This window comes from Accipiter gentilis, chromosome 17 (assembly GCF_929443795.1).
Source record: "Accipiter gentilis chromosome 17, bAccGen1.1, whole genome shotgun sequence".
Taxonomy (NCBI): Eukaryota; Metazoa; Chordata; class Aves; order Accipitriformes; family Accipitridae; genus Astur; species Astur gentilis.
This window is the reverse complement of record NC_064896.1, coordinates 15,512,758-15,536,473: the sequence shown is the minus strand read 5'-3', so window position 1 is coordinate 15,536,473 and position 23,716 is coordinate 15,512,758. Positions and strand designations below refer to the sequence as shown.

The 23,716-nt window shown below is 37.8% G+C and overlaps 1 protein-coding gene across 7 annotated transcripts in view; it reads right to left on the bottom strand.

The window, feature by feature from the left end:
* The window catches only part of SOX6 (SRY-box transcription factor 6), a 381,650-nt gene that overhangs the window by 137,896 nt on the left and 220,038 nt on the right, over window positions 1-23,716 (bottom strand). For all 7 annotated transcript variants that reach the window (XM_049819851.1, XM_049819852.1, XM_049819846.1 and 4 more), the window contains 2 exons: window positions 13,366-13,538; window positions 9,709-9,777 (listed from right to left, as the gene is read on the bottom strand). In XM_049819851.1, the coding sequence (XP_049675808.1) occupies window positions 9,709-9,777; window positions 13,366-13,538 (242 nt within the window). The remainder of the gene's footprint in view (window positions 1-9,708; window positions 9,778-13,365; window positions 13,539-23,716) is intronic.

Below are 23,716 nucleotides of genomic sequence, written 5' to 3'. Positions count from 1 at the left end.
TTGCTTTGTCAAATAAGGAATCTCAGTCTGTGCTTAGGCTATTAGGCATACATTGCACCATCAACTTGATTTTGTTACCTGTAGAAAGTACCCACACTACTAATTTATCTACCTGATCTAGATTTTAAACTAAATATATGTTCCTCCAACTGGTTAATCTCTCATTTACAGAATAAAAATGACTAATACATTAGTTTAAAATGAAGTTCCCTAACTCAGAAGTGCCCTTCCATACTGTGGGGCGGTGATGTGCCTCAAGATGGATTTCACACTTCACCATCAACTGTGAATTTCTTTGCTTTTATTATTTGGTGTTACAACTTTAATGTTTTCTTAACATACTGTCATTTTGGGTGGGTGAATAGGATGAATTCAGCATTTCATAATGCACCATTGTATACTGTTTACATCATTTATTTTCTTTTTATTGAATGATTACAAACTTCAATTTAAAATTAATAACATTTTGTGGGAGTTACTGCATGTGAATTAAGTGTGGTGATGTCAGTGCATCCCTCTGGAATTTAAAAGATATTTCACTGTGTTATATCATGTGCCGCACAGTATATCAATTTTTATTTCCCATCCCTCAAGTATGGAATGCACACTGTGTAACTTCTTAGATTCTCAATATAGACATAATTTACCCAAGCTGTGCAAATGCCCAACTTACTGAAGATGATATATACAAGATTTATATAAAAGACTAGTTCTTTCAAAAAAGCAGAAGTCTTGCATACAACACAAGCCACTATATTACCTAATTATTTGGGGAGAGGGGTTTCTAATGTAGCAGACAAAAGGAAATATGGTGTAAACTGCAGTCATAAATGAACTTTTCCTTACTTTAACAATGACTTTAAAACTAAGTAGGTAAATTCCAGGCAAGACCATTCACCTTTCCTTGAGAGCTATGCTTTGACATTTTTGTGAGTGTCTGGATTAGCCAGTTGCATAAGACAGTGAATATTAGAAATAGTCATTCACTTTACCTTTACATATATACTACCAAATGTATACCAAATGTTACACTGCATCTGGTTTGCTCATTTAGTGGTTTGTACATACTACTACTTTCTTTATGTGAAATCATAACTCCTGAATGCATTCAGAGAGCAATGCACTTACTTCTTCCTTGCTGTCATGACATTAAATATGTTTAAAATAAGTTTTTATGCTCAAATTGATTCAGTAATACACTTGCGTTCTGGAGCATTCCCACAATTACAACTAAAAAACATTTCAATTCTTTAGGTCAGGATTTAGTCCATCTGGTAAATTTAAAATTTTACTGAGAGATTTCAAAAAGTACTTTACAATTTATTTGCTAAATGCTTTTGGCCTTTTTATGTGGGGCTGCACTTCATCATTTTCCTCTGAATACTTGCTTCTGCAGACAGAAATTTTGACCTCTGATATCATCACATTCCAGTCTTGGCTGTATATCTGAATATCTCCATAAATCAAGACATTTCAATACTAACCTTTATTAACTATTTTCTTTATTCACTATCTCCTGATGAGTGTGTCAAATAGTGTGTTGTTTGGGTTTGGGTTTTTTTACATGGCCATCCCATGGTTGTCAATCACAAAAACAATCACTGAAAAAGTAACTGATTATAAATGAAAGGCCAATATCTTAGGAAGTTTCTGTCAGTCCCAGGATATGTTTCAATGTAACGCTGAGGTAAGACCTGAAAAAGAGCTGGTATACCCAAAAGGTTGCCCGTTTTTTCCAACTACATCTATTTGTCTAATAAAACAAATTACATCTCCTAAAGCCCCTGCTTCATTTATATCTTTGATATTCCAACCACAATACTAATATTCTAAGTCCTTACTCATATGAGGTCCCCGGTTCTGCAAAGCCTGCTTGAGTAACACTTAGATGTACAAGTCATCAAATACCAGCTATGTAAGTATTACTCAAGCAAATAAGACTTCACAGGATCAGCCCTGTTGGTAGGCTGCCAGTTGGCTCAATTTCTGCTCCCAGTTATCCATTTTAGTTTGTGCACATGCCACTTAGGAAGGAAACCGGTCTTCTGTGCTGGAGCAAACAGTGTGTTATTATTGCATTATTCCAAACATTGCAATATTGCAAAGGTTACGTGACGCGGGCTGACAGAGGGGGTAATGCAGACCTGTACCACCAGAGGAGGAGCACCAAAGAGGTTCAGAGGGGCATAATCTCTGCCAAACTCTTTGGGAGCTAGACCAGGGTGCCTGCATCAGCAAGCACTGAGGCTGCCACAGCATGTCGCTCCACGCTAGGTTGGAAGGGGCAGACCACCAGCTGAGAGTGACCCCTGGGCAGCGGTACAGGTGGGCAACAAATATTTGCTTGATCCTCTGCTGTTATGCAGGAGCTGGTTATAATCTGCCCCTAAATTAACAGGGCTCAAATCTGAGGCCCTTCTGTAAGCAAAAGCTGTAGAACGAGTGTTTGGGCTCAATAGAATCAATGAGATTTTAGCCCCTGCCTTTGACAGAGGCACGGCTAAGAACGAGCCCTTAAGCCACTGGGGAGACTGCAACGCAGCACACCCAGAGCAAACGAAGCAGCAGTACTTCAACGGGGGAGTAGGGACGCCTGTGTCTTCCTGTCCAATTTTAAAACACACGTGGGAGAGGGAAAGTGGGAGGGCAGCTACTATCATTTTCTGCACCAACATGAGCCTGAGAAACAATGACATTTACTTTGGTTTAACTAATTTCCACACATCAGATCATGTTCGGCACCCGTGTGCCAAAGTCCTATTCTTCAAGTCTGTTGAAATACCACTTTCCGAAACATGTGTGCTAACATTTGGCCAACACCACCACAAGATCATTTTATTAACTTGTAGCTCATTTCATAGACTGCTGCTCATGTTGCTAACATATGCTATTCTACCATTTACTGCTCTATAATTAGAGAAGTCATATGAAAGAGATACACAAGGCTTAATTTTTGCATTAAATACAATTTGTTTAGACTCGGGTAGGAGAAATAAAGCTATTTAAAAGAAAGAAAAAAAAACATATAGTGAATTAGAAAACTGCAAGACAGCTAATTTAAGTCTTAGAAGGTCACAGTAAAAATTTTTAACTCCCCATTCCCCCCCCCCCCCCCCCCCCCAAGACTGCATACAGTTTTAAGGATTGTGTTAAGAGTCAAATCCAGAACTACTTTCTGCTTTTCCAGGATAAATCTTGTTGCCAGAGTCGGAGGCCCTCGGGGGCAGAGCAGCTAGCACGATCTTTGCACACGGGGGACCAAGGTGCAAGACCAGAAGTTTACAAGTAGCACAGGAAGGGTGACCCTTTACCAGTGTGTCTTTTTGCTTCGGCCACCATCATGTTGTCATGCCAAAGCATTTTTAGTATTGAAGAGGCTGAATAAAGCATAGGGACCATCGCCAGAATATTTATTAAAGCATGGACTGCTCGGAGAAGGTAAGGATCCCGCATCCCTTCTCTTTCCACACAGCCAACAGAAAATTCCAGGCCAGCCAGCCACAAAGATGGCTTTTGTTGGAAAAAGTTGGCCTGTAATAGACCTTTTGCTTGGGTAATTATCAAACAAGGACGTTAAACTCATTAATAAATCACTATGTAAGAATAAATAAAATACAAAACATTTGACTTTGATGTTTAACATATTTGCCTTTCCACCATTGGATCAGTTTCCATGTTCACTAAGCAAGTCCTGAGCTGGGCAGAAGCTGTGATGCCACGCCTATGGTAGAGCCCCGGGAATTTGAATCAATGATTTAGCAGCCAGCTACAAGTTACAGGCACATAACAGCATTACTCTCTTCCATGTGCACACAACTGCATTGCAGAAGGGAGTTAGACACAGATTTTTTTAATACTGAACTCTTTGGGGGGAAAAAAAAAAAAAAAACAAGAAAGAAGAAAAGATACCAATGACAGCTGGGAATCAATTCATAAGCAAACTGGAATTTAAGGGCAATGTATCTTTCCTACAGTAAATTAATAAACTGCAGCTATAGTTTATTAAGCCACCACAATAATTTACATTTTCTACTGCCATAATCTTGACTGTCTATAAATTACAGCAGTTTTACCTATTCTTTAATCCAGAAACATCATTATTAAAATGTTTGATGCAGGCTACAGTGCATCTATCATTACTTGTAAAAGTTAATTAGATTAGATAAAAGAAATAATTAGATTTGCATTTTTATCCTGGTTTTAAACTTCCAAAGAAGATCACAACAGTGTGCCTGTGGGCAATTAAAAACAGCATACAGCAGTGAAATATAAAGGCAAAAAAGGTCTGTTTTTCCTGGCTAATTCATGATTGAAGATACAATTACAAAATATTTTAAGGGTTTGCTGAAGCTGGGGGCTATTCCTAGACTTCTAAGCTTTGTTTATAACTCTCGCTCTCTTTCAAGGGAGTATCTGATCTGTGTACCCTGCCAATAGAAGTATCAAATTGCTTTCAATGGCTTTACTTCGTCCTATTCAGAGCTTGCTGGAAGGGGATCAGTTTCATAATCAATAACAAAAAAAAAAAAAAAAAAAAGAAAAAAAGAAAAGAAAAAAAGGTGGGGGAGAATATTCCCTGGTGCCGGAACAGTAGCACTGCAATTGCTTTTTGCTTGTCAATGCTAAATACAGTTTACAAAGAGAGACAACCTCAGAGAGCGTAACTGAACTGACAATAACTAGATTCCAGCTTGTGCATTTTCAGCAAGCTCATTGCAAGGAGCTTTAACCTGTCTCCAAAAGGCAATAAACTAAAGGTTCAGCTCTTAAAATTGGAGGTCAGTTACATACTTAATGATGAAGCATATCTTTAAATCTATTTCTACTATTATTATCCTAGCAAAAAATTAATTAACCAGGTCAGGGAGGCTATGAAGGCTAATGTGGAATGTAATTATTCCTGATCTTTAGACATGTGCTTCACATAAAGAGATAGTCCTTATTCAGCTCACCAGGTACCTGAATTGTCAGTAGTTAATCATGGATAAGAAGAGAGACTCGTTGGTTCAGCCTCTTAAGTTTGAAGTATGATTCAAATGATTGATATTCAAGGACATTTTAAATAGTTGTAATTTTTATGTTACTATTCTTTTGTTTGTTTACTATCACAGTAATCATGTTCACTCTTTTTGACCGAAACAGAAAATGCAAGAACATTAATATGAAACTACAACAGCATGAACATATAGATTAAAACTAGAAAAAAATTACTATTAGGAATAATTTCTAGTGGCTGAATTAAAACAGAATGCTTATGAGAGCAGAGGAAGCCAGTTTTTCCATGCAATGGAAATCATACTGATTCAAAGAGAAAACGAAATGCTCTGGAATGGCACTGAGCATAGTGCAGAGGAATAAGGTGAAAGGAAGTGGACAAAAGCAGTTTGGATCAGCTGTCAGTCACTGTCATACGCATCACAAACTTTTGAGGAAAAGCTCAACAATCAGTGACTCTTTTAAAGATTTCAGCCACAATTTAGGACTTGCCTTAAGGAAGCCTGCCCACCCGAGGAGGGAAGCCTCAAGCTTCCATCCCTTAAATCCACACACCATCCTCCCTCACCCAGAGGGAAATCCTGGAGCAACATGCTCCAAGCGTCTGTAGGATCCAAGCCCCTTCTTCAGCTGGACATGGTGAGTTCAGAAGCAGTCCCCAAGCCTCATTCTGAAGGGACTGAATTCTGGCAACGGGGCACCGATTTCACTGGGATTTCAGGGCCTCAAGTGGTTCTCAAGGTTGGAACTGTTCTAGAGATGCAAGCCTTCCCTTCTTCCAATGTAGTCTTATGTTCATGATGTACCACCACATTTGTCCTTTAAACAGCTTTTTCCCTTATGCCTAGAGGCTTTGGCTTTCACAGCACAGGCTAAGAGATATCCTTGAAATAGTCTCATTTTGTCCCTTCTACTTTAAGAGTTAATACTTTTTATTAAACAAAAAAGAAAGTTATTTAAAAAATCCGAATCAACCTGGAGACTGATCTGTGAGCTATTACTTGCCCTACAGTATTTTCTCAACTTTTTTTTTCCACTAAAAGCAATGATTTCTCTGTACAGCTTTGCAGAGAGAAGAACTTAATTTGGCATACTAGATTTCCTCCCATCTCTACGGATTCCTCTGTAGAGAAGTGTTTATGAACATCATGACCATTTGAGCTGAAAAGAAAGAATACACTGCGTTTATTTGACATTTTTCATTTAAGATTCTCAAAACATTATATTTGAATTGAGGAACAGGAAGCAATTTGCAAAATTTCAGATAATCAGAGACAGAACTGAGAATAACTCCAGAATCCCACTCCCTTTAGCAACAGACAAAACTGCTTTCCCCAACATGCACACCCTGAGAGTAACATTAGCTCCCCTTAGAAAACATGAGGTGATTATGCAGAACATTTAATGACCTCAGTACTCTTGAAATACCTGTGTTGTTTTCATATGCTAAGCCTAGCTAATGTCTTCATTGATCACAGATTGTTGACAAAGTTTTAGATGTGTAACAGGTCTGGAGTAAGGTGCTCCAGTAAATGGTCTTAAAAGGAAAACAAAAAAACCCCAACTAAATGAAATAAGGTGTTAAAATGATTAAATAAACCAATAATATACAATACAATGTAAATAATAAATACCAAATAATGAAAAATCTTAGTAAATTAACCCAGTAGGTGGCCAGGGAAAGATGGGTTTTATTTAATATGGATTATTTCCACTTTTATATGTGGTTGACAGAAATCTTGTAAGCCCCATCTAAAGTCATTCATTTCTAATTGTTTAAATGGTTAAATAAACAGGATGCACTTATTCACAGAAATAATTGTTTAAGAATTAACACTGTGCCTCAGAAGATGACAGTGGTACACTGTGTGTCTCGTGATGAAAACACTGCATCAGCAATGCCCCACTCCTGCCTCCTGGAGAACATACTGTACTTATTTCAAGTAGCTGTGCCATGAATAGGGCCCATGCCCAGATGGAACTGGCACCTCCGCTACTTACATTTTGTAATATCTTCAAAAACGGAGTGTCAGGGAAGAGTACTATTGTTTTCCCTTGCATACAAAGTACAGATAAGAATCCACCACACCATTTTATGGAAGTAATCGCTGTTTCCTAAAAAGGGTTGCTCAAGAATGTCTTTAAACAAATGCACCTTCTTAATAAAATCAAGCAAGTTATTAGGGACACAGTTCCAAATTCCACCAAGACCAAAACCTAGAGAATGTAAACATATCTTAGAAAATTGTTTTTTCCCCTCAAGCCACAGAGAGCGTGATTCACCTCATCTCACTTCAGATCTGTATACCATAGGCATTGGCATGTGTATACTTTATAGTTAATGGAGAGAAACAGCCGTTTTAGGGAACAATTAATTTGACGTATTTTAAATGTCTGCTTTAGGACAAGATGAATTGCATCCCAAAACCATTCACTCTGCTTGTCTCTGTTTGCTATAAAAACAATCTGGATTATTAATTGAGACAGAGTCTACACTGCAGTTATCTACTTTGGATATGATGAATTCCACCCAGAGTCACCAGTGTGACTTCAGTATCAGTACTGAAGTCTCCTGAGCATCCTGAGATGCTGGGAGGGGACCCGGGAGAACCGGCACAGCACTGCATCTCTCGCCTGCCTCCTGGTTTACTCCATCCCACCTGTAGCCCTTAAGGAGCTACAGGTCTCAACAAACTGCACCACTCGTGATCAATTCAACAGCAACAAACCTATTATGAACTGCAGAGGCAACTTAGCAACTAACTTCTCCCCCAAGCAACTCCTGGCTAGCAAACTGTCACAGAATTAAGAAAGAACAAATAAACAAACAAAGCACCATCACTTGGCTCACGAGCAAATTGACTATGTAAGCTGGTGTTTAGCCTAGGAAACAATCTCCTAACAAACTTTTTTTCAGTAACCTCCTCGTAAGATCAATGTATGTTTGAGATGGCATCTGCCCAAAATGCTTAGTGCTTCATACTGGAGTCTACAATGTTCCTTGGGCAATGAGATCCCCACTACCAATCTAGCTAACAAGCTGGGAGAGGAAACAGTCCTCACTGCCTCAACTACACTGATTAGATTAATGTTAACATAAAGATAAATAAAGAGGACCAACCACTGAGGAACTATGGAATAAGAGTAGCTTATATTGGGAAGAATTTTCAAACAAATATAGGGAAGGATCACCATGAAATAATTTAGCTCGCGCAAACAGAACAATCATTAAAACACTTCTTTGCATACACATCTAGAAAAGGATGGGAAAGAAAACTTGTGGAGGGTTCAGCACTATGTAAGAGGAAAACTGGGAGTGAACAAGGAAATGAACCTGCAACCTATTCTAAGACTGCATTTCCCCAGAGTCAGTGGAAGGGTAAATCTACTGGAAAGTATTGAGTGAACTGAAACATAAAGTACCTTTGAACTTTTTACTACAGAGCAGGATAATTCGCAGTAAAAGATACCCACATTCTCCAAATAGGAACAAAAATTACCTGGGCATGATTCCTCTATCTGTGTCCTAATTTTTAAAGGAATTTAAAAATTAGAAATTTCTTCTGCAAATAAATGTCCTGTTTGGCAGACTCAGCTATGTTTCAGTCTTAGCTTTTCTGCCAAGTAAAGATTTTTTCCTATGATTCTTTGTTTTCAGAAGCCAGACTTGCAAATAACACCTAGAGAAGATGGATGTATTTCTTCCTTTCACTATTGCTACACCTCTTCCACCCTTTATGTACACCTAACATGAACAAGCAGTCTTCCAATAGGCAACGACGATAAAGGTTCTTTAAAATTCAATTGTGTCTCTCATCCCAGGTATCAACACGTTTATATATGTTAATTAACCTCCTTAAAGTGTAACTGAAACTGCATTACAATATTTGCAAAAGCATTTACAAGCATTCCTTTGGGATGAGGGAAGGAAAAACTTCGGTTTTGGCATCTAGTAACATGGCAATCAGCTGATTAAGGAAAAAAACTGCTAGTCCAAGCTTATAAGAAATGATTGGCAGCACAATCACCTATCAGACCAAACAGAAATATTTAAATAAAAGAACAGGCCCGTGGAAATGCTTTCAAACAAAGTGGGAAGCAGAGAAGGTAATACAGTCACATCAATAATGCCTCTACCTCCATGTCGCTCCCTACCTGTGTATATTTGCACAAAATTAAACCAGGTTCTGAGTACCAGTACAGATAATTGAACACCTCCATAACACAACCAGATTCATGAAGGTACAGTTACTCCAAAGGTACAAGGGACACATATACCTGTGGGATTTAGTACTGTCTCAATGGCTACTATCCTATTCTATGGTTGTTTGCTTTAGTTAATAACATGGAAAACATTCTTCTAACCTTCTTATAAAGCCAATTTTGCCTTTGTAGAATAAGGAATTCTATAAACAATGATCGAGACTCTGCTTTTACTTCACACAATACAAGTCAAACTGTGGATTTTTTGAATTAAATGACAAGATTTAAGAAATAGTTCATAACTTTCAGAAGAAAACTCTGCTTATTAAACAAAAGCTCTTTCCATCAAAAAGATGTTTGACAATAATTTTCTAAGACACAAAGACCCTCCATAAAGAGCATCTTTAGTGAGGCTTGTTAGTAAAGCATGTGGCTGCTTTATTTTAGATCCTTCCCTCTCCATAAATGGAATTTAAGTATAATCAGAAGAGAGCAATAAAACACACTGACCTGAATTTGCTGCTGCAGTAGATTGATTTTGTGCTGCTGTTGCAGAAGTTGCTGCTGTTGTCTTGCAATCTATTAGAAATAAAATTTCCATTAAATTAAAACAGTAATATTGAAACTTCAATATTATTGAGTGAAAAACATCTTATTGGTTATTCTTTACTATATTTTTATTAAGCATCATTTATTTTTTTAAAAAATGAAGGATATTTTAGAGGTATCTGTATATGTGATGTAAACATTTTGAATTTAAATGCAACATAAATTCTAGTTAGCCAGTAGAAATATGTATTTTAAGCACTTAGGCCTCAACTCTGCAAAGCATAGAAACATGAGTTTAGCTGTGTGCGTGTGAATAATCTCATCACTATTCAACAAAGCATTTAAGCCTGTGGTGGTCTTTGACTATGATGCATTACTGTTAGCTACAATGGGAATGAAACACATGCTTAAAATTAAGTGGTTTGCTGAATGGGGATGGGATTACTCAGGTGCTTAAGGTTAAACACACATTTTCCTGCTTTGCTGAACTGGAGCCTTAGCTAGTATTTATAGATGTTTCACTATTCAGCACAAGCTCCTAGGGCAAGCTTCTCTAACTTCATTCACAATGAGCAGCACATTACTTCTCTTGTAAATCTCGAAGTCTTCCTTGGAACTACCCAAGCAAGTAGGGTCTCATTCTGTGTAAAAGCAGTACCTGATGCTCAGTAACTCATCCTCAACCCAACCTGGTGAAATATGCAGGTTTTCTTACCATCATTTGGTAGATTCAGTAAGGGATCTGGAGGGTAAAGGTTCACTCTAGCCCTTCTCTAACACAGATGGAGAGAAGCAAGTGTTCAGGGCAGGGAACACTAAGCGACTAATGAGAGAGAATCTGCCGCAGACAACCCCTGCACCTCGATTCCCACGAACCATCCAAAATCAGCATGCAAGAGCAGGAGGGAAATAGGATCCTGCCCTCAGACCGCAGAGCTGCTCCCTGCACTGGCTCCCATGGACTGCAGCTATGGGGGAAAGCCGCAGGCAGCTGGGGGAACAACAGGCCTTCTGCTTTAGAAGGGTAACGCTGCAGCAGGCTGAAACGAGGACAAGATTTGTGTTTCCTGGAAACCCTGGCCTCAGCACTTCCGCTACCTTCATTTCTTAAGTATAATTTCCCCTCCTATAAATATATATCTAGAGCAGAGGAACCACATAAAACAGCAAGAAGTTGGTGACAAAGGTAGTTTGGTCACTCAACCTACTGTTTCGGTTTGGGCAAAACAACCTCCTGGTCTCCTTCCCCACCATCTTCTGAGCACACTTACTCTGTTATAAACAGAGAAAGCTAAGTAAAATATTTTTATGATAAAAAAAATTACAGAAATGTAGCAAGGTTGATTTGGAAATAAACAACCACATAGTTTTTAGTGCAAACTGTTCAGATTAACTCATAAGGAATCTGCAGTTACATATTTTTATATATGTTTGCGGTGGTGCACACACTGAGATCAAGTCTGGCAGTTCCTTAACCTCTCACTTTGTCACCTGGAAATAACTCTGTAATTTTTTTCACTGCTACAGTTAAAATTCACTTTTGGATGGGAGACCAACACAAAATTCATACATATTTTAAGTCTTGCATATGATCTCAAAGAGGAAAATTGAGGTCTACATAATTCTGGGGCTGGATCGAGGCAACGTGCCACACAGAAAAGGAATCAAGCAACTATCATAGCCCACTACACCGATGCTTGTAACAGGGACCAAACTCCCTTGATGAGCCTGATGTTCAAATATGTATGGACAAATCTCCCAGTAAAGTCAACAAAAATATGGTGAATGAAGACTGAAGACACAGGCTCTAGTCCACTAGTGAAAAGGTAGTGCAAACAGAGCTAGCAGCCTGTCTGTCCGGGTAACGGAGGGGCAGCTCCCGGGACCTCAGGCCATCAGTTGTCAGGTCAGTGGTCAGCACTAGTGTCTACGCTCGGAAAAGCAACTCTCATGGTAACAGTGCTACAGAGAATATTTAAAAACCTGTATGAGTGCTTGAGTTACTGTTTTTAATAAGTAACACACCAGTTGTGCTATTCCATCTTAGAAGTGTAGTGCTTGTCACTAAAGACAAGCTCCGTCAGGTTTACGTCCACGTTGTCCCTGCTGCTAAAATCTCAGTGAAGGTAATAAAAAGCGAATCATGATATTCAGCTTCAGAAAGGAATTCTTTGTAATTTCACATTGAAATCAGACACTGCATGGAGCTGCATCATGGGTCATTCCTTCTAGTGCTGGATCTTTTTTGACGGATACACAGTATCCTATGTCCTGAATTGTCTGGAGCTGCTAGTGACCTGGCTGCTACCTGACAGGGTAAGCTATAGCCAAGGGAAGGATGAGATCTTTGTTTCCACGTGCAAAAGCATTGATCTGCCAGAGTTCAGACTGCTTGTGAACAGCTTTGTGTACCTGTATGTACAATATAGTACCATTTGAATAGGCATTGCCTGATGAAAACCAGAAATATACCATGAAGCATCTAATGTCAATAGTTCCTCTTAGATGGAACAGTACTGTGATAGAAAATACATCCAATACTCTGCAATGCAATTACCATAGCATAGTCTTGATGTATAGGCTTGACATAGTAAAGTAGGGTACACGAGCACCATGTGGCTCAAATTCTGAATTTTATTTGCCTATTGGTTGAGCTACATGCTCGCTTCATTGAGCATGACAACCTAGTTTTAAGTGTCATTTAATTTTCATTTTGAAATATAATTACAAAGTGTTCACTGTAAGATATCACTCGTCTGCAAATGTGTCAAGATTAATTTGTGCTAGCTTATTCACAAGTGTCAATAGTTAATTACTGTGTCATCTCTGGATGGCTAAATGACATTCTAACTTCTGATTTTTTACAGTGTTCCTTTATGTTATTTTCCATTAGGGGATGAGTCCATATTCCTACATGTGGGCAAATACTCAAGCACATAAAATACCAGACGTCACAACTCATTAAAATCAACAGAGCATATATTGCTGTATATATCCTATAAAATACATTTAACTGAAAAGATAATTCTAGTAGTAATGTCAGATTCCTAAAAACCACACATTAATTTGGATCTGACTGATCTAATGCCTAGGGGACTAGGATATGGGATCACTGTTGTTACACTTTTGTACAATGAGAAAAACACAGCTCTTTGGAAAACTGTGTCTTTAAAAAAAACAACAACAAAACCCAACAACAAAAAACCCACAACAAGAACAAACAAGTCAAACCTTACTTGTAGAAGAAATTTGAAGGTTTGGGGATGCTTAAGGTTGGGGGGTTTTCCCCAATTATTTTCTCATCAAAAAGAGAGAGTTAAAAAATGGTTATAGTCTGGCTTATTTGCAGCTTCCAAAATTGCATCTCAGTGCAAGAAACAAGAACCATGAAATCTATCAAATGCCATTTATCCTAGGAAAGAAATTATTTGAATGTCCACACCGACTTTTTTTTTCTCAGGGTCTTACAATGTTTCCTCTTTCTGGAAAAAGATGTAATTTCTGAAGATATTTAAGCTCTTTAGCAAAAAAAGATGAAATGAAACACCAAGCAGAACAGTGTTTATGATAAGCATTCTGCATGAAACATTGTCACAGGTTTCTTTCTTGGAGCCTCACCTGTTCTTGCTGTTGGCGAGCAAGGTCCATTTGCTGCCGTTGTTTTTCAATTTGTGAGGCTGCCAGCTTTTTCTGTTCATCATGGGCAGCCAGGAGCTGCTCCCGTAAGCTGATCAGCTGGGTGATCATAGTAGAGAGCTGTCGCTCTTTTTCTGCCAGGCTTTCTGGTGTACCTAAATGTGCAGGAAAGATTTACTGTAAATATGAGATGGACAATAGTTACCAAGCAATATTAAAAATAAAAATAAAATAAAAAAGGCTGAATCACCAGCATGCTTATTTCAAGTGGCAGCTTGAATATATATTTTACTAACGAATCCCAGAAGAATCTAGCACATAGCTTTGCTGTGCTCTAAGCAGTGGAGGATATAACAAAAATCGGAGCAGAAAAGATAGAGAGTATTTCTTTTTTTCTGACAGGAGTAATTAACGATGCACTGTGTACAAATCCCTATATCTTTTCCATCTAAATCTGCCTAGTGTGATAAATACATTCACAGTTTACTAGACATAATTTTCCTTCACATTATATATTTTGTTGTTTTTTTCCACAAGTATGTAAAAATGCTAAAAAAAATTAAAAGATGCTGTTCAGTGGAAGAAGCAGTTTAATAGTTTATTGATCATTTCTCTAAAATAGCCATATATCTGGTAGGTCATTTGGGTAAATATAAGCTTTGGTCATGGAATGCATATTAAGAATGAGCTCTACTTGTCCCTAAGAGAAATGGCTAACCTGAGAAAATGGCTTAAAAATTTTCATTTAACTTTCAAAGTTTACTCTACAGAGAGCACTTAATTAATATGAAACTACGGTACATTTATTCTTTGCACTAATGATGCTTAATGGTCTGTTTATGGGTAAATTGCATGGGTCTCCTAAGTAGAGAGTACAGGGTCCTTTTGCAAATCAATCCACAAATATCCCATCTTACATACAAACATATTACTCTGCCACAAACAGCAATGTCAGCTCCTATATTTGAGCCATACACTGCATTTCCTTGTGTGAGCATCTCAGATGCACAGCTCTAGAAGAGGTAATACAGTTACAGTAAGGTAGCAGTTCAGGAATATTGGAAGAGCATCTGAAAGAGGTTTACAGTTGGAAGTGGGATAAATGAAGCAATTTCCTGTTGAACAGGAGAACTGAGAATCAGAGAAGAAGCAAACCAAACCAAGAACTAGTCAGGTCTGTAATCTGCCACAATGATATGAGAAGTGGCACAAAAGAGAGAGTAGTCACATACTTCCTTTCCTCCATTCACAATAGAGGACTGTGATAAAGAAGTCACAGGGCTTTTGAAGAGGAAGAAAATGTGTGAGGAACAGGACCTGGGAGGAAATGGAGAAACTGTCACCAAAATTATGACTCCACCTTCTTCCCAGGAGTAAGTTGGATATCTTCTAGGGAAGAGAAGAGAGAGGTTGACAGGTTTCATAAGGAGAGGGAAGACAAAACAGACTGCTGCCAAGCAGGTGACAAACCCATGATGCTCTACTACTTACATCGTGCTATGGTGGGACCAATTTCATTTGCAAAAGCAGCATACAAGAAAACCTCTGTCTATAATGGCTTTCTATGGAAAAAGAAACTGCATGGCTCAAGTCATTCACTCGAAACAAAGCAAACTCCCATAAACAAAGGGTACCTGTTTTTCTGTACATTTCTTAATTGCATTTAACAACATAAAGTACTGAAAATATTCAATTTCTTAGCCACTATTAACTGTCTTAGTTTTAAAACAATCTGCAACAAAGTTATGATTCAGTACCCTGTAATGCCAAATCTTAATTCAGTATACACGTGGCAGAGGCCTCCGGACAAGGAAAAATGAGTAACTTCTGTTGTAGTAGAAGTTTTAGAAATGGTTAGCAATTTTCTTAGTCACAAGAAGTATGATGGATGCATGAAGTCAAAGCTGAAGGACACTCTACCATTCAGACCAACTCATTGCAAAACCTTAGGGTGATATGTGTGACTGAAGCAATAAGAGTTCTGTGCAAAAAGCTGTTTCAAAACAACAACAACAACAACAAAAGATTTTTGAAAGCAAGCTTAGGCACATATGTGGACAGGAAAATGTCTGCACTGAAGGTACTGCCTTGCCAGGATCCATTAGCTTGTACTGAGCTCCACACTGTTGACATCATTTCAACTGTCTGCAACTTCAGTATAGACTTACCTTAACCCTCTTAAACCGTATTATTCAGTCTTGAAGATTTTGCACCATGGATCAAAGGTTATTTGGGTGCTTTTGAATATGTTATTGTATACTGAAATTCATTTTCACAGATAAAAGACTGTTCTGCCAAAGAAAAACTCCCTTGCCCATCATGACTAGAAGAGATCAACCACTCCACCTATTTTAGAAAGCCAACGGGTAGCAACGTGCTGCCTCAAATGATACTTATTGCGATCCACAGCTTGAGACTTTCACATCTGTCAAGCAGCTTTGGCATCGTAATGCAGGCCCCTGATCTTAGAGTCATAAAATATTTTACACACCAAAGCAGATATTAATCTCCTGCTCCATTTCCATGTTCTTCTGTATACTTTGTACTTGTTTCATAATATGAGTAGAAAGCTACCACAAAGAGTGTCTGCTAAGGCTAGAAAATTTGATTGTTTGGTTGCAGCTATTTAGAAGCATTTGATATAGTGGCAGCAAATTTATAAGGTCATTTCTTTTTTTCTGAATTTTATACAATAGCAGGCAGAAGTAACTGTTCTTATTCAGGAATTCATAGTAATTGTTTTTCTTTCCTTTTTCCCCCCAGAGAAACACATCTGAAATGAATGACCCCATTTAAAGTACTCTACTCTTTAATTTGTACTCTGCTATGTAATCCAACAACAGAATAGCACTGATGGCCACAAAATGTACACTGTGCTCCTGGAAAATAACGAGACCTCCATGAAGCTGCAAGACACCTAACCGAACACTGCTCAAGACAAGAAAAAGCATAAGATGCAGAATGTCATTGTAGGAACAGTGTGGGGGCGAGGTATAATTTAATTTTAGAGTGGAAAATCCCAACCATTATTTTACAGTTTAAATACCAATAAAAACCAACTTGCTCAGAATGCAGACCAGATTGAGCTGATCTGGCTGGGCCAAGAGAGGTCATCAGTAGCTGTGTGCCATCATCATCTGTTTTGCATCCACTTACTGCAGCAAGCAATGAGATTCCTAAACTCATTACCAGTAAATAAACTTCTGCTGCTGACTAAAAATATCTATAAATAAAATAAAAATATAGCTATCTGTAAAATGTATTTGCCATAAAAACAGATAAAACAAAAAGCTTAGTAAAAAATACACAGTAAATATGCCAGCTTCCATAAAATATTATATATCACAGCTCTCTCTCTGTTCTAATCCTATTCTCTTACTCCAAAGACAGCAGTGCATTTTTTTTTCCATGGGGTCTTCCTTATCCCCAAAACACATCTGTCTTGAGTTTCTCTCAGATTTGTCAGGTGGATCAGTGCTCCCCAGGGCCTGCTCCATCTGAAGTATTTTAATTTGACTAAACACCTGATTTATTTTATCTCTCCGATGAGAAAGGCAGTTTGTCTTAATAGAGTCTGTCAGCCTACAGTCCCATTCACAGCAATTTACAGGCAGCCAGGGATGCTGGAAAAGAAGAGTGCTGTGATTCTGTATTTTATCCTCCTCCAGAAAGCACCTAAAAGCAGCTATTCACTGCTACTGCATGTGGCATTTTAGAACTGAATTAGCTTTTTATTCAAGTAACTACACTTGTTGTGAATAGCTTATCTGTAAAATTGCTACATTCACTACTGATTTTATTAACCTCTGGCTCTATCACAAAATGGTCTTCAGTTAGGAAAGACCTTTAAAATTGACACATTTTTCTTAGGGCCCTTTATTTCAGTGACTTCAGATATACTGAATTTGATCCATTGACTCCCTTTACCAGCAGCATTTAAAATTTTGAGTGTTGGTGGGAAGTCAGTAGTGTTTAAGGACTTCTTTTAAAAATATAAATACAACAGTCTCATCAAAAGTTCAGAAAAAAATAGTTGTTATTATTTTTTATAGTCCTTTGGTTATATATTCTTGCCTTTGTGAAATATATAAGCTGAAAAATAATTTTGTTGTAGCAGTATTTTAATTTTTCCTTGTGTGCTTATTGTTTTACCCTTTATTTTTGTATGGGTTTGAGCACAAATTGAAATAAAATGGTCAGATTGAACAGAAGTAAGGCATCAAAGCGAACTTTTGAGAAATTCTGGTCATAGGTCAATCTAACCAGGAGTGAGAAAATAAAAAGTAGCTATAAATCTGCTGAAGAAGAGAGAAAAGTTCAACTTGTAGTCTAAAATTACATTTAGAAAGAATTCTGCTTGTGGCAAAACCCTACCTTTTAAAACTGATCACAATATTACATGATTTCTTATACACAAATAGAAAGATCCTTGTATATCTTACAATGCATTTCATAAAAATCATAAACATCGTCTTGCATTTTATCTGCCTAGATTTCTTTAAGCATTGCAAAAAAAAAAATTAAAATCTACTATCCTGTAAGTATAGATACCTAATATAACTATTATATCAACCTCTGGTTTACCACCTTACAACACTTGTATTACCTCTTACTACATATTTGGTCTATATACAGATGTAGCTGCACGTCAGCAGACACAGGAGGCTTTTCAATGTTAAATTTGGAACTGTCCTTGTGGCAAGTTGTCATGAGATAGAGGCAGAGTAATAACTGCTGGTAAGGGAAAAAACCCAAGCAGGAATAGCAAAAAATAGACTTCTAGACTTACATAGTATAATTTAAACTAATCTCTTTGACACTCAGCAATAGAAAACAAGATAAAACCACATAATCTATCAAGTGAATGGAAGACAAAATACTGGAGTCACAAATAAGCTAAAAATTTATAGGTGTGATCCAAAGCTTGCCGAAATAGGATTCTTAGCTGTGACATGAAATTATGGTGGGTCGTTGAATGTGCTTGCCTTAGTTTCCCAACATGTACACAAAGTAGAACACTACCAATCAGAGGTTTTTATGCCTGGTTAGTTAATGCTTCTCAAGTGCTTTAAGATCTTTGCATGGAATCTCTACACAGCTGCAAAGTATTATTGGTTCTCTTGAATTCTGTGATTAGTGTAAAGCATGACAAATATCATCCTTGTTTATGCAGTGCATCTAAACTAACTTTTGCCCCATATACTTACAGGAAATACAAATTAATAAATCACAAATTATCACTCCTGTTATGTTTTTAGGGTAAACACATAGTGTGTCTTTAATGAAATCAAGAGACAGTAATGCAAGAAAGAAGCATGGGCTTTGCCAGAAACTAAGAAGGGATTTAAATCACAAAACTGCAGTTCCAAAGTATCATCAACCAAAGCAATTCAACCAACAATCAAAAATGATTTTGAATCAAGTTAAGCAATTTCAGCTTTAAAAAAAAAAAAAAAAAACAAAAACAAAAGCCTTTATGAATCAATTCCTCTGTTAGTGGTTTGGTTTGGTGGTTTTTTTATGGACATTGTTTGAAAAGAAAGCAAAACCACAATGCTAGACATAAAAGACAATGTATTTGATCTTAGGTGCCCAGAGATAACCTGGTTAAACCATTCTGTCTAACACGGCAGTCTGCAGCACACATCAGATAGGCTGTGATGTCTCTACTTCACAGGCTCTGTCCAGCATTTAGCATTTAGCCTTTTTTGATTGGGTCACCTTTTAAATGCCACAAAATAGGGCAGGAAAAGTCAACAAAAAAAAAAACAGGGAAAACAGAAGAAAGTAACAATCTAATGGAAGGGCTTCAGAGATAAAAGTCACTTTGTGAGGGCTGTCTAAGGAGCCCCCTTGCCATTGCAATAGCATCTAATTTGAGTTCTAACTCCAAAAGCAGTTTAAAAAGCTTTCTACTCTAAAGGGCCCCAAGTGCATCATAAAGATAAAGCATTTCAGTAGAAAACAGCCACAAAGACCTCTATTATCTTATCAGTCTTTGGTTACAACAGCTGAACCAATATGACTAAGTTCTGAATGACTTTTTTTTCCCCTTCTTTTTATAACACTAGAACACTGGAATTTCTTTATTTCATGATCAGTTAGCAATTGTTGATGTTCCCATATGCTACTGTCCACTCCTTAGTCAATAAAAAGTTTTATGAATGCTTCCATTGTGCTTTGTAGCATCCCAGTGCAGAAGGCAGCACAGCAAACATGTCCAGCATGCAAACCACACCAAATAGCTTCTCTTGTGAAGGTGTGAGATCCCCCCACTCCCTTATGTCTCAATATGAATCTGTGTTTTAAACTTTGAGCGAGGAAAAATTAATACTCTATGTCCATAAAAACGGGAATTAATATTAAGAACCACTGAAAACATTCTGCAGAGCAAAATCTGTTTGTCAGATTTAGAAAAACAAAAAATGGCTTGTTAGCTCTGCTTATGAAAAGGATGGAAATGCTTTACCGACAACGTGCAGGATTCATCCTAGTTTCACAAATACTAAACCTCAGGCGCTTAAGCAATTTCTTAGGTGGGAGCAATCTGAAACTAATATGATTAGCAGAACAGGAGTTTTAATACAATCCTAAACTTACCATAGGCCAGACTGTCTTTCCTAGTCTAGCCATAAAATCGCAGGTAGCAGAGCGAAAATGGAATTACCGCAGCAAGCTCATGACAACCCTTCATTTTCCCACGTCAGCATGCCCACAGGCAGGTGAGGCAGCGGGCAGGGGCCGCTGGCCGCAGGGCTAGCTGCGCCTCCGCCACCACAGCCCCCGCTCTGGCTCTCTGCAAACCGAGCTGCTGGCAGCAAACATCAGGGTCCTGCACCCACCCCTGCGTAGTTTGGATCACACCAAGGCTTTCATCCGGTCCACGCGTCCGTTTTGCCTAACCGGGGGAGACAGGAGACAGGCAGAAGAGCGATGCACATCCAGGTCTCGCCCTGACATTGAGCTGGGATGGAGACAGGAGTCCCTGGGCCTGAGTGCCCTCCCAGCTCCTCACTTTATCATTGCACCTCTGAGCGTTCAGGGTAACTGTACCCTGTTTGACCATTTATAGCGTCACATTCTGTTGGTTTTTTCCCTTCTCAAAAGAATGTGAAGGATTTATCTCTTCTTCAGACTTCACCAATCACAGAATGGTTTATTTTGTATTACAAACAAGTCAGTCACAAGAATGTATATAGTAATCCAGCTGAATATTTCCCCCAAAGATGTGACATGCCCTGATGGCAACTGAGGCAGGCTTACCTGCCTTAGCGTTTCCCAGCAAATGCTTGTACCTTAGCTTTGCTCCTGCAAATAACCACCTCTTCCGAGTCAATGTTTCTTTCGTGGCCTTTAACATTTTTTTGATCTCACGTGTTTGCTGGACTTTTTGTTCTTGCGTTGTTTCTTAGCAATTCTCAAGTGCTTCCTGAGGAATACCTTACATTCAGAGGTTTTCTTCCTTGACTGCTTTTCACAACAGTTCTAATCAAAGTAAACCAATACATTCAAAAGAAAAATACTGCAGTGACCAGAACAACATAAACTGTTCACAAGTTACCACCAAACAACTCCAAAACTGTCCAAGTAATCAGCTAGGCAAAGGGTTGGATTGAGTAGTGCCTGGTCAGCTCATGGAGCAGCACAATGATACGTTTCCCCATTTTTAGGGATGTGGTGAATCCACAGTTGACTCCTAAAATGTAATCCGCGTCAGGAATGTAGGAAAGAATGTGATGTTAGCCAGAGCTTCAACCTCCCCCTCCTCCAAACTGGCGCCCAGCAAAAAGCAGAATTCCTATGAGTCTCTTGGACTCCTTACTTTCTTTCACAGACATGAAAAGAAGAACTCTGTCTGACATAAGCCTTGGAGGACTTTATCTATGTTTAGAGATTTCTTCACTATCTCGTATATACAATCCTACTTTAGTATTGTTTGCTATTAAAAAAAAACACCAAAACACCACACTTTAGCCAGTTTCTTAGAATTAGTCTCAAATTCCAGAAGAACTTGCCACCTTACATTCTAAATAATACTAGGAGTACCTATCAAGTGTTAATTCAAGTACATATTAAGTGTTAATTCATGCATGTGCATGTGGAAGAAAGAAGATGACAATTTTTTGAATAAATTATTTGTAGGGTTTTTCAGCAGCAAGTAGAGATTTGGTTATGAATGCTTTAGTGCTTTCAGTGAGTTTAGAAATGCTTCATATATACTCAATACAAGCTGTTCAGACTCTATGTGGAAAAAATGTGATAATACTGGATACAAACAGTGAAATACGTATTATACATTGCAACTAAAAACTCACAGCTAACCTGTTCTTGCTGAATTAGAATATAATGATATGGCAGAGGCCACAGGCTTTGAGTAATCTGTACAGTGATACAAACACTAAAATATGATGTAAAGAGAAAAGAAAAATGAGTAGTTTTATTTTGTTAACAGAGAAGACTGTAGCCCAGGGCATAGCACACCAAAATAAAATGAACATAGGGGTGTTATAAAGAGAGCAAAATTTGTATTATTAATATTATTATTGACTCTAATGCTCAATGCCAATGCTTTTAAAGTAAAAAAATTTACAAACAAGAGAGGAGGATAGTCCATCCATTTAAGGTACTCACTCAGGACTTGAAAGAGCTGAAAAAATATCCTGACCTTCAGCTTCAATATTTCTCATTTAAATACAGATGACAGTACTTCCCTAGATCATGGAGGGGGGAGGGGAGGAGGATGTTATTCTGAGGACAGGAACAGTAAAGATTCCAAACTGTATTTGCGGGCCATATAACAGAAGGAAATAGTATATCAAAAAAATGAAAAATCCAAAGGATAAAGGAAGTGAAAAGGAAAAAAAAAAAAAAAAAAAAAGAAAATGTAACTAACATGTAATTATATAACAGTTCGTCTTCTGTAGAAAAACCATACTGAGATGCCAGAAACTGTGATAATAAGGACAGCAGAAATATTAAATGTTACAGTAGGAATAAACTTTCAGGATCAGAACCTTCTCTGTGCAAACATCCCCACACAGATCATGTTTACCAGGTTTTCTTTGTGGAAGTTAGTATTTTAAGTTAAAATCGCACAAGATTGGTTCACTTTTCCCTATCATGGAACACACATTAAGCACAAAAAACAACAGCAGGCCTAAGTTACGTCTTCCTCAAGGAGATAAGAAAGTCATAAAAAGGGTTTGAAAGTTAAATCCCGTAACTTTTCTCACTTGCAAGGGCTGTACAGCTAACTCCAACCCAGTAGTCCTGTAGTGCTTCGAGTTCTCACATAGCAAAACAGGGGAAGTCTCCTAAGGAAATGGAGATATACAAAGTTTTTCCTTCTGAAGATGGGACACAAGTACTACATATGAGAAAAATCAAGTCCCTCAATAACAGTGATGTTCACAGTGCTTGTAGCTTCTTCATTACACTGGAATTAACAACTCAGGTGTTCTAATTCTCTCTTCACATTATTTACACATACATGTAGAACCAGAAACTTCAGTAGAAATATCCTCTTTATTTACAATGGTATGAGAACTGATCCCCATGTTCCCATAAATAGTAAGTGAAGCTAGTTGTTCACCTTCCCTTTTATTTAATCACTGAATCTGACTCAAAACACATGGATTCTTTCATCAGCTTTGGCTGAATTTTGTAATTATCGGAGGACCAATAGCAGACGTGTCAAACAGAAGTCCAAAAAAACCTCATCACTGAACATTACAGAATAACATTGTTTTTAATGACATTCTATCTCTCAGTTTCTACAAAAATCTCTATACTACATATGTAGAAATGTTAGTAAAGAAGCCTATACATATATATATTCTATAGCACCATACCAGGTTTATATCTGAGACTGCTTTGTCCTGACAGCATCATTTGATGTACAAAACTGTACAGAGTATTAGGAATTTAAAATGTACTTTCTTATTAAATTTGTAACTCTCTCCATGAGCTGCTTATAGCTTTATGTGAAACTATAGATGGGAAACTGAGAATGAGGTGCTTGCACAGAGAAATGCTGCCCCACCTTTCACACCAGCTTCAGAGGGATTCCAACACAACGGCATTTTCTCCTAATCATTATTTTGCTTTCTGGATAATTCTTTCAATTTTGTTTTTCTCTTCTGACTCATAAAATTTACTGAGTGGAGTTCTGCTGCACTAGTAGTGTCACTATATCTTAATTTAGTTAAGTAATGTTTTAGATGCTTGAAATCAATAGAAAACCCCTACCCTTCATTTCCAGAAAAGAAGAAAAATATTTTAGTTCTAGATGAATATTTGCACCTGTGCCTTGATGCAGAGGAACAATGGTCTG